Source organism: Gasterosteus aculeatus, chromosome 7 (assembly GCF_964276395.1).
Source record: "Gasterosteus aculeatus chromosome 7, fGasAcu3.hap1.1, whole genome shotgun sequence".
In the NCBI taxonomy this organism is placed as follows: Eukaryota; Metazoa; Chordata; class Actinopteri; order Perciformes; family Gasterosteidae; genus Gasterosteus; species Gasterosteus aculeatus.
This window is the reverse complement of record NC_135694.1, coordinates 22,617,111-22,634,505: the sequence shown is the minus strand read 5'-3', so window position 1 is coordinate 22,634,505 and position 17,395 is coordinate 22,617,111. Positions and strand designations below refer to the sequence as shown.

Sequence of the window (17,395 nt, the reverse complement as noted above, 5' to 3'; positions counted from 1 at the left end):
TGCGGCGCGCACAGCGTGATTACGTCACAGCCGTGCAGCTTCTGACGCCCTGCTTCTCGTGGAGCCTACGTCATCACGCTGCCAGCTGATCGGAGTGGGAAGCCGGTGTGCGGCTGAGTTGGGAGTATGTGCATTTGTGTGTGCGTGTGTGTGTGAGAGAGAGAGAGAGAGAGAGAGAGAGAGAGAGAGAGAGAGAGAGAGAGAGAGAGAGAGAGAAAGAGAGAGAGAGAGAGAGAGAGGGGGGGGAGGGGGAGGGAGGACCAGGGCAGGAGTTGTGTTAAAGAGGCTCAAGTGCTGCGCTGCGTTCCGCACTGCTGCTGCGCCGCAAAGAAAAGTAGACTCCCTACCGAAGCCGATCCACATTTAAGGTTTCACATCCTTAAAAAAAAAGACAACAACCCGAGATCCACGTTTTCCGCGACACACCCTGGTTCCGTGACTCCGCCGCAGCAAGTGTGAACTCCGCTGGACCGTCCAGATGTGCGGGCCCGAGCGGGAGCGACCCGGCCGGTGGTCAAGGTGGGGCGGATTTACCGGCCGCGCGAGGCTGTCTGTGTGTGTCTGCCGGCTAAACGCTTCTTCCTCAGTCCGATTTGATGACCCAGTTTGCATGGAGTCGGCCGCCGGGAAACGGGTCCTTAACATTGATCAAGTAATATTTCGCCTCCTTGGCTCTGATTTCTGCTTCTTTCGGCTTCAATGTGCGTCGTCAGATTACGGAAGATATACATTTAGGAGTTGTGGTTTAAGGCCTATGTGTGTGTGTGTGTGTCATGTATCGTATCGTCCAGGCCCACTGACACCTTTTAGACATTTGACCACAACCTCCAAGCGTTTGCAAACATTTAATCCACATTTAGATGATTGGCCCTGTGAGGCTTTTAAAATAAAATGTTAAATGGAGTATTTGCACCTCCAGGTGGAAAGACGCTAAAGGGAGGCTGAGAAATTTGCTGTAAAGTCAGAATCATGTCTAAATGAACACCGAGAGAAACAGAATAGCTCGTAAAGGCACACAGACGTCTTCAGTGCTTACAGATGTCTTATAACAGTTTCCTCTTGAGATTTGATTCGGTCATTTGCGAGCGCGAAAATGTTTTTTTACCAGCAGCTGAAGTGTGTAGTGTGCATTCAAGTTGTCCAAACTCGTCAGAAGGCGTCGGCGTTCAAAGCTCCTTCAAATTTGCTGAGTTCATCACAGGCCAAGGAAAAAGCCCGTGCTCATGGAGGGGATGGGTAAAACCAGGAAGATAACCAGTCGATCCAAATCACAAATCCAGTGACACCATCTGGCAGCTCTTTCTTCAAATGAACGTGCATTACAATGCTGAAGAGCAGTGCAACATATTTAAAGCAGGCAGGCGTGTAACAACGCTTAAACAGACCTGCGGGCCTCACCTCCTTTACATACTTGCTTTAAATATTATTTTACGCTTCTATAAAAACCTTTTTTAAAAGCAAAGTGCAGGTATTCTTTCTCCACTGGTCGGGAGGGGAAAGCTTACTGTAGTGCACCGTGGAGCCCGTCTTACATAATTGCACAGAGTTCAGCGTGCTGATAGGAATGCGCAATAGGCTGTGTCACGAGCTGCATTTGTGCCATTGCAACCCCTGAATGTGATATAAGCCACCCTGGCGATGAGGGTCACATGACGATGACAAGGTGTCAGTTAAAAAGCAACTCGTCTTCCCCCAGCATGTGACGTTTGCACTGCGCGAAGGCGAAATACGCAGCGTCCCCCCCCCTCCCCGGGTGCTGTTTAATTGCCTACATTTGCAGAAGTGTGGCCATCTTACTCAACTTGGGTTACACCCTTCATTACTACTGCGGGCATTTTCAAGGGAGGATGGGGCAAGAGGGTTTGCGTTATGAAGAGAAAGGAAAATCCAGTCCCTTTGAAACAAAATGGCACCGACCGCCCCGAGGACGGGCTCACGGGCCTCGTACTGCACACGCGTGTCTGGATGTTGCGGATTCAGAATGGCATTCAGCTGTTGCTCTTAGCAAGTCAAACACCCCACACCCTCTGCTCGTGCTAATCTCAGGGTTAAAGTCAGCGCCGGAGCACAAGAAGAGCCTCCCTGCACTGTGATCAGTGTGTTGCAAAGCCACCGCCCTTTTGCCTCTGTCCCAATTTCCAATTTCCAAGTCTGAAACGATCGGTCTGTATCGCAGACCACAATCTCGGTTCAACCGGGCCACACCCACAGCAGAGGAATGCACCTGAATTAATGTGTGTCAAGCGTTTAATTGACGCGTTTTCACTCGCAGAACTGCAGCAGCAGCAGGAGGCAAAATCTGCAACAGTTTCTTGTGATACTTCTGCAATTCCTCCCATATTTCCACGTGCAGTTTTTTTTTTGCGCTGAAGGTCAGACAATTACAGTACCTTATCTTGACGCCTTATTTAGGCTTCTAACACCACAACATGACTCATGTTTTCTGTTCTTCATCTTCAACAGAAGTGCGCAGCTTCTACCTGTTTGCATGCCAGTTGTCCTTTATTGCTAATCCTTTTCGTAATACTCAAGCTCTCAAGATGAGTTATTCTGCTCTTGTGCTTGCGGCGAAGGCTCAATAAAGTCAATAATCCTTTTTTTTTGCATTTTACATCATTCATTCACATCCTCCTGTGTGCAAACCATCTCACCTATTCCTCCCTGTTGTGGCAACGAATGCACGTCCGGGATAAGCTCAGTGTTCTGTGTTATCTCCTTTTACACCGTTGCCCCATGTATGAAAGCCTGTCTCAAGGCCTTCCGCACGGCTATCAATGGGCCCAGTCTGACTCCCTCACTCGGATAAGGCCAGAGAAAGAAAGAGAAGCGGGGGGGGGGCAGCAGAAAAAGACAAAAATGCAAAGGGGAGGTACGAGTGAGCCACGTCTTGTCCGGTGCACACCAGCTGTAGAAGAGTTGGTAGAGGAGACGGGGGAAGGACAGCGGGATGGAAAAGGAGGAGTGGAAGAGACTGTTTGAGCCCACAGCAGCCAGGGTGGAATTTTTAACATACGCAGCTGGAATTTTAGGAATGCAGGACAGTCTGAATCTGACTGGGAGTGCGAGAAATAGTGGGAAAGGGGGGCAGAAAAGACAGGAAAGTCCGTAGAAGAAGCAGAAGAGGAAGAAGCGATATGGTAAAGGGTACCACAGCAAAAGAGCCCGGGGATCAACACTGCCCGTCATTGTGAACATAAAGATACAGAGCCGCTGTTTGTGGAAGGAGTGGCACGCGATGGAACAAATAACTTATTCAGTTTGAGGTTGTGGCAGCCGTAGTCGACGGTTCTGACCGTCAGTGGTCCTGTGTGTGTGTGTGTGTGTATGTGTATGTGTGTGTGTGTGTGTGTGTGTGTGTGTGTGTGTGTCCTTTTCCTCGATTTCATTCAGACCAACAGCAGCAGGAGCTCGTGAGGGGGAGGAGGAACGGCTGGGCTCTTTATAGAAGTGAAGGGATGAATGATGGGCTTATTTTTGCTAAAGATCCACTTTTTCTGCAACGTGGTTGATCAGTATAGACAGATTAACACACTCATTCCTCCCTCAAGACTATTTGTAAAAACGTTGATGATCTTTTAGCTTTTCATCAGGTCAGACTTGACTAACGCTTTGGTTTGGTTCATAACGGAACAACTACAAAACTACTGTGTTTCCCGTCCGCTTCAAGTTAGTGCGATTCAGAAAACTTGCCACGCAAAAACAGTGAACTGAGATGGTGAACTTTGTATCTGCGACACATCAGCATGTTAACTGTGTGCAAGTTGACTAAAGCGTTTTATATATAGCATTATGTAAAATGAGAATTTAGGTCACATCACTACTGTGTCAAATTACAGTCTCACAGAGACGTCCTAGTCTGGTTTCCTTGTCCAACCACGATGCTGCAAAACCTGGGTTTCCTTCATTGACCACAATTGCAAAAGTCTTTTTATGACATCTTTTAAAAACTGAGAATCGGACTCATTGAGTGGCCCTAAAGTGACATTTATTCATTTCTTTTTGTTTAACGAATTTCAATACCTGTAAAACTTTTTGTGGGTCAACATAAGAGGAAGCGAAGCAGGAAGAGACTAAACCGTACCACATTAGTGCCGAACTTCCCAGAAGGGTCTGAAAGTGTGCGGCACCAGAGTTGAAGTGCCAATAAACTTCGGTTTATGTGGAGACCGTCCGAGAGAGCGGGCCGGCTCAAAGAGAAGGTTCCCCCGCGCTCGGCTAACGAGCCTCCACTTTTCCCGCACGCCCCCGAGCGAGGAAGTCCTGCAGGGACGGCAGCTCTCCCTGGAATTACCAGCGCCATTTTGTGGTGCATATATCTGCTACAGGACTCGGTAAACCACCACTTGGTTGTAGCGGATCATGGAGACCTTGCTTTGATAGAAGAGAAGAAGAAAGTAGTAGACTTGAATATGTTAGTCAGCGACTCGTGAGTCGACGCCTCCGCATGCTGACTCACACTGACATTAGGAAAAACAAACCACGTGTGTTTCCTATTGCTCGCAGGTATACGTCTAAATGAAACTACTCTCTGGTTCTGTCGGGATGCTCCTGAAGGATGCCCCCCCCCCCCCCACCCCCTCTAACTGTGCACAGTCTACAGGCCAAGGGACACTCAGAATACCTTAAATCATTGTGGTTGTCCTTACTGCTGGAATGCACAGCATGTGTTACTCATCGTCAACCAGATGCAGTGGAGCGTTTCTCTCAATATCTCAAGATTAACACCAGATTAAATTCTTTGAAGGCCAGAAAAACAGAGATCTGCTTCAGCTTTAGTGTAGTCAGATGTGTGTTTGAGCCAACGGTGTGTTCAACAGTGGAGGAAACAATAAGGGAATTTTAGGCAACTTTTTTGAGCCCCCAAATAAAAGCGCCTCGAACACCTATAGCTTTATTATATTTGGATATTAGATTTATTTAGTATGCTGATATTCTAGATAGTTGTTGTCCCAGAATAAGTTGGAAAAGACCCGTGGCCGTAAAAAAGGCAAATACCTATAAATATATTATCTTAAATTTAGACATAATCCAACGTATGTGTATGTAATTATCTGTCCTAATGTGAGCGTGGCAATTTCCAGGTGTCGGTTTTTCTCCTGGAAACATCAGAACATTTACTCAATCAATCGGGACTTCAAAACTAATAGTTCTCATGACTTGTGAAAGGGTTCTAAAATCTCTGCTTTCATCTAGAGGCTGTCTACTCCTCTTCATCGCCCTCTCACTCATGCTTTTGTAACCACGGTAACTGAAAAAAAAACAAGGCCAGTTCAGTGTTTTTTGAGCATCGTAACAAGAGAATATCTAAGCTTTTCTTGCTGGCACTGTGTGACGTGCGTGTTCCCCTCCTGGTAATCGGAGGCATGATCTTGCATATCGGTTCCTTTCACCCACTTCCTCACAGCTGATCGCACACTGTGCCTGTGGCTCGACTGCACCCACTTACTGTCTGCGTGCCTGGCCGCGGGCCGCCTCGTACCCACGCTCCTCGAGCAGGGAGTTTAGAGGGGAAGTTAAAACAATCTCTGCTTCTTCTTCTTCTTCTGCAGGAATGTGTGAGCCCAAAGCCTATACAGGGGAAGGAGGAGGAGCCGCCATTCGGGGGGCCTTTTAAGTCCGGCTGTCCGTCACTTCCCGGGGCTGTCCGCTTGGAAGTCTGGCGCTCCCGGAGGCCCCCCCCTCCACACTCGGCCCCCGAATGGCTGACGCACGGCAGTTCTTCACTGGCAAGCTTTATGTTCCCGTGCACATGCTAAAGCTGCCAGCTGAAGAACTGCTGTGGTCAGCCCCGCCCCGGATGAGTCAAGCAGAGGAAGCGGATGGGCGTTGCAGAGGAGAAGACGCAGGAGGGCGGTGTTTCTCACGCTCAGTCAGAACGCGACACATTTCAGCAACCAGTGTGTTGATAATCTGGTTTTAAACAAATGTATTTTATTGTGGGCAATAGAGAATGCTTATTTGCTGGCATTTTTCCTTAAAAAATAAAAAATGTTTTTCATGCTGTTTCTTAAAAAATATTCTGTCAGACTGTTTTTTTTTGTTGTGGACAAAACTGCAGACTACGAACAATAAACCTCAAACAGCACGGGAAGCTCTCTTGTTCAAAGTGTAAAGCATGCACGTTCACACACATCCGCACACACACACACACAACTATCAATAGATTTATACAAAAATGTGTCCCACGCATCCCTTTAGAACTTCTGTTGATCCCATTAAGGGGAAGCAACAAAGATCAGAGTGAAGGCTTCTTAGACACACAATCACAACAATCATAGACCTGATTGAGCTTTGTTGTTTTGCATCGCTAAGAGAGAATACCACAAGGGAAACTAGATTTTAATATTTTCTATACACTATTGGAAAATGACTATGAGTGAAATAATCACTGCAATTTTTACACATCAATTTTCAGGTTTCTAGTGCAGCTTTGTTAAAACATCACCACTAGATGTCATGATAATCCTCAGGTTTCTGAGGTGGAGACACGGCTGAGGGCCCCGATGTCTAATTGAAGAACACGGTGGTTAAACCAGCCTGCATTGTTTCCGGCTAATGTGGATTTACATGATAACAAATGTGTTATGAAATGATTTCAGCGAAAGAGGATTTAATTATCATAATGAAATGAATGTCTCTGACTGGAAATGGCAGAATACAATTCTATAATGTCCAAATGTCCCATTGAGTTGTAAAACATTCATTAGTTGGCGTTTTAACATATTTGATGCGTTATTGAAACATACTGGCGCTTTAGCTTTTTAAACTGTGATTCTTAATAAGAAATAATGCATCATAATTTACAGTGGTGGAATTAAAATAAGCATAATTAATCAACACATCTGATACTAATATGATCCTTTCACACAACTCTACATAACTACGAGTTAAGATACCAATATGAATATTTTGAATGAACTATATTAAGTCACATATTTTACAAAAATAAACTGATACTGTAACGTAACTTACATCGTGAGCATTTTCACCTAATTACATTCGGCTTCACTTGATTTTAGTTATCACAATTCATATTTTCCAAAAGGTAACGAGTGTTAATTAAAATATTGATCTGAAATTACTAGAGTTGACAAATATTATAGAGGTAAGTAAAACTAGTGATATGGTTTCTGGTCAAATAAAGAATTACGCTGCGAGAATGTTTAGTCGGGGCAACCTTTTAAGTTTAAATTCCTTGGACAAATATTTGTAGAATCTGACTTTTAATAAGCGGACCTCGGTCTGTCTGCATGTTTTGAGAGGCTTCTGGTCCATCTCTACGTCACACACCCTGTGCAGTGCTTATCTAGCTGATGTCCCTGCGCGTAAATGGAAAGCTTTTACGCAGCGCGCGTGTTCACTTCATAAGAGGTTTACTTGATGTTTTTGCATTGTCACACGCTTTCGCCTGGTCCATAAGCAGCCATCCGACAGTGGGAATGTTCTGTGGAAATGTAAGGGATGCGGTTATACCTCACTACATAATAGAGAAGGGCGGTGCGCTAGGAGGAGGAGGGAGGGGGTAAAAGCCAAGGAGTGCGTCCGGAGGCAAAACGCGAGAGGGACTCAGACATCAATAACATCTCACTCATCAATAAGACATTTTGAATGAGTTAATGAAATAGGTTTTGTCTCTCTGAATATACAATATTGAATCGAATGACCCCCAATGGAACAGATCTGAAGGACAACTCTTCAGCGTCTCCATCCACTCGGTCAGACAGATAAGACGTGGAGGTTCCTCATCCCGCAGAGATGGCTATCAACACGGATGCTGCCTTCGGCAAAAGCGCGCTGGGCGAGAGGGAAGTTTCCAATCCCACCGACTTCCAGGACACGGAGAAGCTGCTGAGCACCGCGACCACCGAGCCCAGCGGGCAGAGCAACGTCAAGCCGTCGGACTCCTTCTCCCTCAACATCAGAGGCAGCATCCGGTCCCTGGACGCAGACCAGAACGGACACAGATCACCGTTGAAGTCGGGCTCCATCGGGCAGCTGGCGGCCCCACCCAATTCCCTGTCCCGTCTCAACCTGGGCCCGCTGGCCTCCTCGGTGCCGCCCGAGATCGCGCCGCCGAGTTACTTCTGGCTCGCCGTGGTGTCCTGCTTCTGCCCCGCCGTGCCGCTCAACATCTGTGCTTTGTGGTACGCGAACGTGGTGAGTGTGCTTCGTTTATTTACAGCTTTAAACGCGTCCAGGAGCGCACGGCGCCCTGCATGCGCCCCAGGATGCCGGAGTTTAAAAAGCCCTTTAAACACCACAGGTGTTTTGGCTGCTGATGCGTCATTTCGTTGTTGATCATTCATCATCCTTCCTTTTTGCTTCCCGTTAGTCGCGGTCTGTTCTCCATACAGGAGACATAGAAGGAGCGAGGAAGTACGGGCGTCTGTCTATGCTGCTGAGCTGTCTGGCGATGCTGCTGGGTGTGGCTGTCATCGTCTTCATAGTGCTGACAATAGGTAGGGGAGAAAAACTGAAATGAGACGTGCAAAGTGTAAAGATGTGTGTCTCATGTCTCCCTCTCTGCTCCTCAGAGATCCAGAAGTGAACTCGGGGATGGGAAGGAGCGTTATTTCACTTCTCAAATTTGCACAGAAGAGAGGCGAGGAATGTTGAGGATGAACAAGTAAAAAAAAAAAGCTGAAGAGACACAATTTATTGCTTTTTTCCTGCTATGGACCAAATAAGAAAGAAGAGAGGAAAGAAGAAGTTGCAGGGCCAATAACCCCACAAACTCAGGAACAAAGGAAGGACAACAAGGTTGTCGTGTGGGATCATCAGACAACAGAGGAGAAAGTGTAACTACTCAATAGTCCAAACTAGTGGGGCAATGAGGTACACACGTGCCTGACACACACACACATCTGGCACTGTCATTTGCGTATTACAAAAATACAGCAGTAGATAAGCGGATTGACTTAAATGAAAATGTAAAAAATAAAGATGAAATTTGTAGATGATGTGAAGATGAAACAAACATTCTTGTGGTCAGAGAAAAACCAAAGGCGTCCGTCTGTAATGCCGCCACTGCCTGCCCCGTTTCTCTTACAACTTGCCTCAAAGTACAGACTGTCTGTATATACTGATTTAATACCACTGTTTACATCACGTTTAAAAACTACGTTTGTCTGACCAACGCCCCGCTGCAGTCAGACGCTCACATCTTGCTTTGCGTGCTACTATGATAAGCTAATCGGACTCCACTGAACTGCCTGGATCTCTAAACCTCATTACGTTTACGATATACTGCAAGATATGAATGGGGTCGTTGTCCCTGTATGCACTGTCCTTGGCACTCTGATGATGTTGATGTTTATACATTTATACTGTACGACTGTTTTACTGTGCCATAGCTCTGCATGTCGGAAATAAACTTGAATGAGCATGACCAACTTGACAGCTTTGTTTTATTAGGCGCTTTATAACACTCTATAAAGAAGCATGATATCAGCAGTTAACTCTTCATAAAAATCTTTGAGAAATACGTTAACTGCAACAGAATACAACCAGCAATATACAACTCCAAAGATGGAAACATCAATCAGAAAATAAATACACTCTCCGGTCAGTTCAACTCATTTCTATAAAGACTCTTTTTTGTGATACATTTTTTTCTTTTACTTTTTTTGAGTAAATTACAATATCTTCAATGTTCTCAAGTAATCAGTGGAAAAAGTAGAGCAACAGGAGCACGGTGCAGACTCCCACCACCCCGCCTAGAATGAGGGAGTCCCGCCTCTTACGCAAATTGATTTTCTGGATGAGATTGTTGATGACGGGGAAACGATCTGAGGGGACAGTAATTAAGGTCCAAGACGGTCTTCCCTCCCTTGCAGTGATTAAGAGACAGACATCAGCGGGGGAAATGCATCACCTGAGCTTCAAACACTAAGAGGGAAAAATAGAGCATGATGTTCAATTTCTGCTCTCGTACTCACTGAGGTGTAGCTCCACAGAAAGAACAATGTAAAGAAGGCGAAGCTAAAAGAAAAGGAGGACAAATGATGGAAGGATACTGGCCAAAGTTGTGACCCTGGTTTGAATGGACTTCAACATCCCACGCTGAAATGTGATGTTCTCCTTGGTAGCTATGGCGATACTAGAGGATGAAAGAAACAAGGGATGAAACACAGGCCTGTATTCAAAGCATCACATTAAGTTTAATGTTCCAGCTAATGAGCCAAAAAGCAGGATAATATGATGGTCGGTTTTATGAGACCTGAAGGTACTGTTTGCTTCAGATGTGTGTGTGACTTTAATACCCCCCCCCCCCTTAAGTAAGGGAGAGTAAAGGAGAGGAGGCGAGTGAACAGGGCTATAAAGCTTACCTTATTGCATTATCAATAAGACTATCCGAGCTGTCGACATGAAGAAAAAAAAGAGAGTAGAAAAAACACAAAATCAGGTCAGCTGACAAACCTTCACTCCTAAAGATGACATCACAAAAATGAAGAGCAACATAGTTTACCATTCATCGCCTTCCACAAACACACTGTGTGTAGAATAATACTGTCTAACAGTCAAGACGTTACACAAGAGGACAGAAGGAAAGCCGCTGCCGTGAAACCACACGGCTCTTTGGCTCCATCACCATTAGAGGAGCACTTCCTGTGAAAGTGAGAACGTGGCTGGTTGGGGAAGCCGAGAGCTCATCTCGTGAAACAGAGCGCACTCCGACCGCAGAGAGTCGTATGAATCACACGCGTTAGTTAGGGCAGAACACGCAGGACCTTCACATCAGCCGCTGAGATACGTGTCGGACCGAAGGGGGAAATGTTCAGCCCAGAGCCGAGCAGACCACACGAGGGTCAGCAGCGCGCATCCCATCCGACTCCACTGCAGCCCGGAAATCAATACTGCACTTTATGCTTCCTCCTCATCCATTCCTCCACCTCCTCCACCACCTCCACCACCGTGGGGCTTTTTCCTCTCGGTTCTTCTTCTTGCTTTTGTTTGTCTTACTTTTTTCAGTCTTTATTATGAGTCTTTCTATCTGAAACCACTTTCCTGGTGCAGGGGTCAAGCTGTGAAACACATCAGGACCTCCTGTCACTATACACACACACACCGTGTGGCCACACGTGGAACTGTACCTTTGTAATTGTAAGAAACGTTGCATCTGATTATCAGAAACAGAAAAACGGAAGAAAACGTGGGTACAATAAATTACTATTCCTTTCTCAACTGTTTACAATCCCTCATAATCATGCTTCAACATCTATAATGTCACTGTTTCTAAGAACTCAGAATCAATTGCTTCAGGGAACCATATTAGCTTAAGCTGAGGTAAGAGTGCAGCTTTATTTCTTACATAGTGCTGAATGTGTGAATGTGTTAACGCATCGGTTGTTTATAATCCACGATTTTTTTGCTCTCCCTTCTTCCTCCAGTCCCTTTTCTCTCTCCAAGGAAATTGCTCCCTGAAAGATTAGGAACCACTCAGCTAAAAGCTGTGTGTCATAATGGAAATCCTTCAACAAAGAATAACTAATGACCAATTCATGCTTTAGATCAGATCAGCTTTCTATATATGAAAGGAGCGCATAAGGAATGATCAGAAGTCTGATTAATTAAAACATCAGGCAACTGAACAGAAAAAAACTTCTTTCATGAGGATGTAGCGCAACTAAACTACAGCACTACAGGACCCAGATGCTTTAAAAAGGCAAAAATACAGATCTGTGATAATGGTCACAGCTAATAGTCAATAGTCAGCTAATAGTGCTGCTTCCTTTAGAGCCACAGAAGGTTTTACACAAAGTTCTCAACATACGCTGAACAGCTTCCAAACATCTACTGGAAGGGAGCTCGTATTAAATCGCTTGTTCGTTTTCTCTATTTCTGAAGCGGGAACGTGATCCCAGTGCAGTGCTGGTAACTCATGCAGCGCAGTGGAGCCCCTGCAGGGGGGTCTCTGCGTCTCACACCGCTGGAAGGTTTGTAGCACTGAGCACTTCTGCATTTCTGGTTCATAACTCATGTTTAGATACCGGAGCCGGTGGAGCCAGATTTCTATTTGTGTGATGTGATACATCCATATATATATATATATATATATATATATGTTTGTGTTTACACAGTCAGCTGAGCTGTGTACTGTTACAAGTCGACTGATTTATTTGCTGCACTTCTTTCAATTGGATCAATATGGAGGTGTAGTTGTGTAGTTTTTCAGTATCTCAGTGAATAAAGAGATTAAATCCATGGTATTGATTGAATCAAAGCATTGGAGGAAAAATAAAATCAATGATGAAAAATCTAAGTATCATCAACTTCATCGGGATTAGTCCTCTAGTGACAAAATCTCTATTTTAGTCCATCAAGAAACTCCCAAAATTCAGTATGCACCATCAGGTGACACAGAGTTTTGCAAAATGCTTAACGTGATTTGATGAAATCAACAACTACTCTGATATTATATTATATCCGCGTGTCAGATATAAGTAGGACTCTGCATCGGCAATTAATGGAGTCAGATCCAGGCCAGAAAAACTATTTTGTGGCTGCACGGTTCCACAACACAATTTAATTTGGAAACATTTTCCTCACCGCGTCTCCTGTTTAACTTCTCTCTTTTTTGTTTATCTTCCTCTACTTAATTCATTCATTCATGCATTCACGACGAAGGGCCTGAGAAGTCTATTATCAGCCACCAGGAAATGTGATTATAACCATATTGTTTAAAGGATTAACATGCGTATGTGCATGGAGACGTCACCACACACACACACACACACACACACACACACATACACACCACTGCCCACTCAGTCACCGATAACCCAACAACTTTCTCAACTACTCTCACAAGCTGCTTCTGAAACAAAAGGCTACACAGGTTAGAACTCTACATGATGCACACTAAATATTTAATAATAATACCTCAATAATTACATAGTGCTTTTAGTTTGTGTGTTTCTTTTTTAAAGAAATGACTCACTTTCTGAGATGTTCATGTTCCTTCAGGATGAGCTCCGTCTTTCTGTTATTTACTCCTGCGCTGCTCTTGTAAGACCTGAGAAGGAGAAACAGAAGAGACGGAAACCTTGGAGGGGACTTGGGTTGACCAATAGTGACTGGATGAACCAAATGAAACACTTTTTGGGGTCCATTTTTGCCATTATTTGACAGGAACAGTAAAGAAGCGGATTACAGGTGAAATCTGTCCGTCTGCATTCGGGCATGACGATGCTAACATGCAGATCTGCAGCAGGTTTGTTTACCGTCTTAGATAGCACACAAATGCAGCTGAGGTGGATGGAAATATAATTTGTATGTATTTAATAAAAAATAATCTATGAGACAATGGTGCTCAATCAAAAAGGGAAAACAATTCATCCTAAGGGAAACGCGAATGTGTCATGTCAGAGTTCATCTGTTTGCAACCTTAAGCGAACATTATCCTGGAAGCAGTTTTGCAATTTGGGAACAGAAGAAATCGGCACCCAAAACAAGTCTTTAGTCTGAAAGGATAATTCACTCCCGCCTATTAACTGATGCCTGGATGCTGATTATGTACTTCCTGTGTTAAGGCTTTTAAGGGATTAACTTTGCATAGCCGACAACTCTGTCCTGCGTCTCTTATTTACAGCAGCATCTCCTCCCTCATACCTCTCACCTCGGCTATGGGAATAATTAAAATGGACTGTAATCATTCAACATCAGAACAGAAATCTCTCTCTCTCTCTGTCTGTCTGTCTGTCTGTCTGTCTCTCTCTCGCTGAATAAAAGCCTTGCGGTTTGATTTACTGTAGAAGGCACTTAGGAAAGAAATCTCTAGAGAGAGAGAGAGAGAGAGAACGAAAGAGGACGGTGGCTCTTATTGGTAGATGAAACATGAGTAGGAGTGTGGATTATAAAAAGGGTGGGATTTGATGTAGCATCAAAGTGGAAATGTCTGCCTCCTCCTGGTTAACGGAGCACAGTGATGGAAGCACCTGAGCTAGTAGATGTAAGAGAGTCCATGCAGTGATTTAGCGTGGCACTTCCATAAAGCATCATTTTTAGAGCTGAAATTATCAGTTGATTGCCGTTTTAATTAAATGATTAATAGTTTCAATGATTTCAAGATCCCCAAACTAGCTATATGATCAAATCTCTATTACAATGGGAACCTACCACATGGACTTATCCCCTATTTCCTGATAATAGGCAGGTAATAATGTTAATATTGACATTGTAAAGTAAGACATCAAACCCAGTCAGTGAAATTAGGAGAGGTACAGCTAATCTTTCATTAGCAGTTCCTGTCTATAACACAAAGGTGTCCAGCACAACTGCAATGTTATGGCTAAAATGAGAAGAGAATGAGAAGATGATACTGTAATTATGGACATTATGCACTATGTTTGTTTGTTAAGTGCTGCTTTAAGTTGCTTACTCAATGTCTCTGTGAATAGAGCCTAGTAGATCCTCTCGCTCTCGCAGGCTGAAGAAGTTGCTCTTGGTTTTGTGGAGCTCAAGAGTATAGTCCTGTGGGGAGAAGAAAAATCCCCAATAGGCTAAATGTATTACAATTTAAACAAAATCTTTCTTCTTGAACATATAGAGAAGTAAGTAAAAACAACTCATAGGTGGAGCTGAAACCCTTTTCAGCATGAGAAAGTGAAGTGGAAAGTACTCATATGTACCTGTAAGATGTCTCTGTGTCTCTGTAAGGTGTGCATCAACGCTGCGTTGTGTGATGAAGCCCCTGGACTGTTTGTGTATTCTGCCATTTTGTCATTGACTGCAGTGAGCTGCAAATAAAAAGTTAAAATGCAATCAAGTAGCCATAAACACAATTATTTTGTGGTGGGGAATCCTAAAAACAAGTGAGTTTAATCGGACTACATTTGAACATAAATTGCAGTTTATTTAGCCTATCAAACCACAGGATAACACATTGAGCTTTGTTTGGCTTTTTTATGTTGCAGAGCATCTATTATAAATCAATGGGCATCACATCAATTCCATCACAACAGCTGTTTGTGAAGAGGATCCTAAAATCTCTTTAGCTATTAGTGGTAATGTTTGACTTACATTGGCCAATAATTGCTCCAGCTCAGTTGTCATGGAAACAAGCATGTCTTGGGACGAGCCAACAGAATCAGACCTGGTTTAAAAAAAGAAAGCGAAAGGACAAATTGATTTTGTTATTCAGAATATAGTACGGTTTGCAGACCAGAGCAAGTAAAGTTAAAACAATTCCGTACCAATTCATATACTAGAAGGGAATACAATCCATTGGATCAGTAACCGGCCAACCAATTATTTTGCTCAACAGTAAACATCACATTACATATGCATTGCGTAACATCCGTTATTGTCATGCGTTAAATGTAAACGCAATAATTTGTTAAATACAGAACCATGTGTTTTTTGTTACTTGGAAATGACCTGCTGTCTCTTGACCGCTGGTCCCGGTTGCTGCTGCTGCTGTAGCTGGTGCAGAGCTTACTGAAGGACACCAGCTTGAGGTCCAGCTCATTCTCCAGCTGTCTGGCCTGTTTACGCAAATCTGAGTGAAGAGACGGGAAAACAATAAAAGTTAATATTCCAACACAGAAGCAGAAAAAATAACAGCAAAATTAAAACAGTTAAAAAAATGATGAAGATGAGCAATGAGAAGGAGACAAGATATGAGGCATCTTCTAAACGGCACAACCGCCCCCCTCCATCCACACATCAGACTGACTGGATGTTGGTAATGTATTTTGTTTTTAGGGGTAAAGTTGTGTTTGTTTGAACGAATGAAACAATACAGGGGACATCGGGTGCCAAAGGGACACTCACTTTTAAGTAAAATGTTGAATTTAGCAAAAATACGTTAGAAGTGATTAAAGGATTAAATCTGCACATAATTGTAATTTACCTTTCAGGAGGATTAAGACTACAGTTTATGTGAGTCCTCCAATCAGAACATGAAAGCAGTGGTGAACATTGTTTTGTTAATGAGTTTATTAATTTATTAATAAAATATGAAAGACAGTAGATGCAAACATATCCCCTAAAAAAGTTTTAAAAGTACTTTTTTTATACTGTCAACACTGCTGGATTTCTGCTTATAAACAACGTTTTTATATCTAGCGTCAAACTGTCAACTTAAGTCACACAAACTCTTAAACCATTTAACCATCGGCTAAAATGAGTCTTTCGCTACACCTGAGAAACAGTATGAGTGTTAATCATTGACAACATTTAATAACGTCAACTTTTTAGGGCTCCACGTCAAACATGCTAACATGTTAGCTTAACCAGCTAAATCACAAACATCTAAATATCAGCGCGGGTAAAGAGACGATCGTCGTAACGTTTTACGGGACACTTTAACGCTTTTAATCTGAATCGATGAAGAACACATACAATATGCATATAGGCTCAGTTGTTTGAAAAACTAAATGCTGCAACAATAATTTACCTTCCCAATAGTTGCTGCTGGTTGCCATGTTTTTTGTTGACATGTCATCATCAGCCGTAAAGAAGAAACGACTGTCGCAAATTCTGCTTCGCGCCACAGCACCGCGTGGACGTGTAAGGAGAGCGGCGTCCTCTGGTGGTCTCTGGCCGCAAGCGCACCGCTGATGGAACCCAGTCAATGGGCCTCTCATCGTCGCTGCCCACTCAACGTTATCCCGAGGGTCACAATGAGAAGCACTGTAGCGAAGGCCTAAAGGGCTCATTAATTAATGATTGAAATACGCTCATCGGTGGACTAGCGTTGGGTTTTGGTTTGCTCGGTTTGCTCCATTATGGTGACGGCTCCTTTACATGAGTAGCAGAAATACCCAAGTAAAAATGCCTACTGCTAATTTTCACAATTGTTAGAAAACACAAGTATTATTGCCACTGTAATTTACAAATGGTATATGACACGTTCCCTACTCGGGTATAAGGTGTGGAGCAAGGACCAAACCAAAAAGGCTTTTTTCTGGATATTATTCATCAATAGTTGGGATGAGAGGCGGTCTGAGGTCAACACACAACAGGGGTCATTTTAATCTATTCTTTTGTGTAACCTATTTGTCAACTTTGTTCCCTGAACATTTTTTTGCCGGATGTTTCAGACTATTGAGCCGATCCCAGTTGCACCCAGAAGACTCCATGGCTTTTTAAAATACTCTCATTCCAGTTGGACTTTTTATATATTTTGGATAAATGTGTTCCAGCTCTCCAGCGAACTATGTTTTTTTTCCTGAAATATTCAACCTATGGTGCTAATTTTGTTTTTTGTGGTTCCATCATTTAATTAAATGGGAATATTGCACATATTCTTTGCACCATTTCATAGTAATTTCCCCAAATGTCAGCCTGCTGTATTTTGATATTTACAAACATTGAGACCGCAACTAATTAATGTGGAATTGTGAAACTCCAGTGATTTAATCTCACTCAGACCTTTGTCTCATATCAGCAT

General features: G+C 43.5%; 2 protein-coding genes and 1 long non-coding RNA gene across 4 annotated transcripts; 2 read left to right on the top strand and 1 right to left on the bottom strand.

Moving 5' to 3' along the window:
• Window positions 1-220: 220 nt before the first annotated feature.
• Window positions 221-6,085, top strand: LOC120821836 (uncharacterized). Its single transcript, XR_005712594.2, has 2 exons — window positions 221-519; window positions 5,550-6,085. It is a non-coding gene; the product is annotated as an uncharacterized LOC120821836 (long non-coding RNA).
• A 1,459-nt stretch (window positions 6,086-7,544) lies between these two features.
• LOC120821829 (trafficking regulator of GLUT4 1) lies at window positions 7,545-9,387 on the top strand. Of its 2 annotated transcripts, XM_040180857.2 has the most exons (3): window positions 7,545-8,157; window positions 8,333-8,459; window positions 8,535-9,387. In XM_040180857.2, exons 1-3 carry the CDS (start codon window positions 7,756-7,758, stop codon window positions 8,546-8,548), a joined length of 543 nt encoding a protein of 180 aa, XP_040036791.1. In that variant the 5' UTR covers window positions 7,545-7,755; the 3' UTR covers window positions 8,549-9,387. The 2 variants fall into 2 exon arrangements, with proteins under 2 accessions (XP_040036791.1, XP_077961380.1); XM_078105254.1 differs by lacking the exon at window positions 8,535-9,387 and having other exon boundaries at window positions 7,615-8,157; window positions 8,333-8,482.
• A 2-nt stretch (window positions 9,388-9,389) lies between these two features.
• Window positions 9,390-16,604, bottom strand: LOC120821806 (Golgi SNAP receptor complex member 1). Its single transcript, XM_040180832.2, has 9 exons — window positions 16,400-16,604; window positions 15,379-15,499; window positions 15,022-15,094; window positions 14,631-14,738; window positions 14,381-14,472; window positions 12,941-13,015; window positions 10,329-10,358; window positions 10,017-10,099; window positions 9,390-9,788 (listed from the first exon to the last, which is right to left on the bottom strand). The coding sequence occupies exons 1-9, from the start codon at window positions 16,587-16,589 to the stop codon at window positions 9,664-9,666; spliced, it is 897 nt and encodes a 298-aa protein (XP_040036766.2). The 5' UTR covers window positions 16,590-16,604; the 3' UTR covers window positions 9,390-9,663.
• Between the last annotated feature and the right edge of the window lie 791 nt (window positions 16,605-17,395).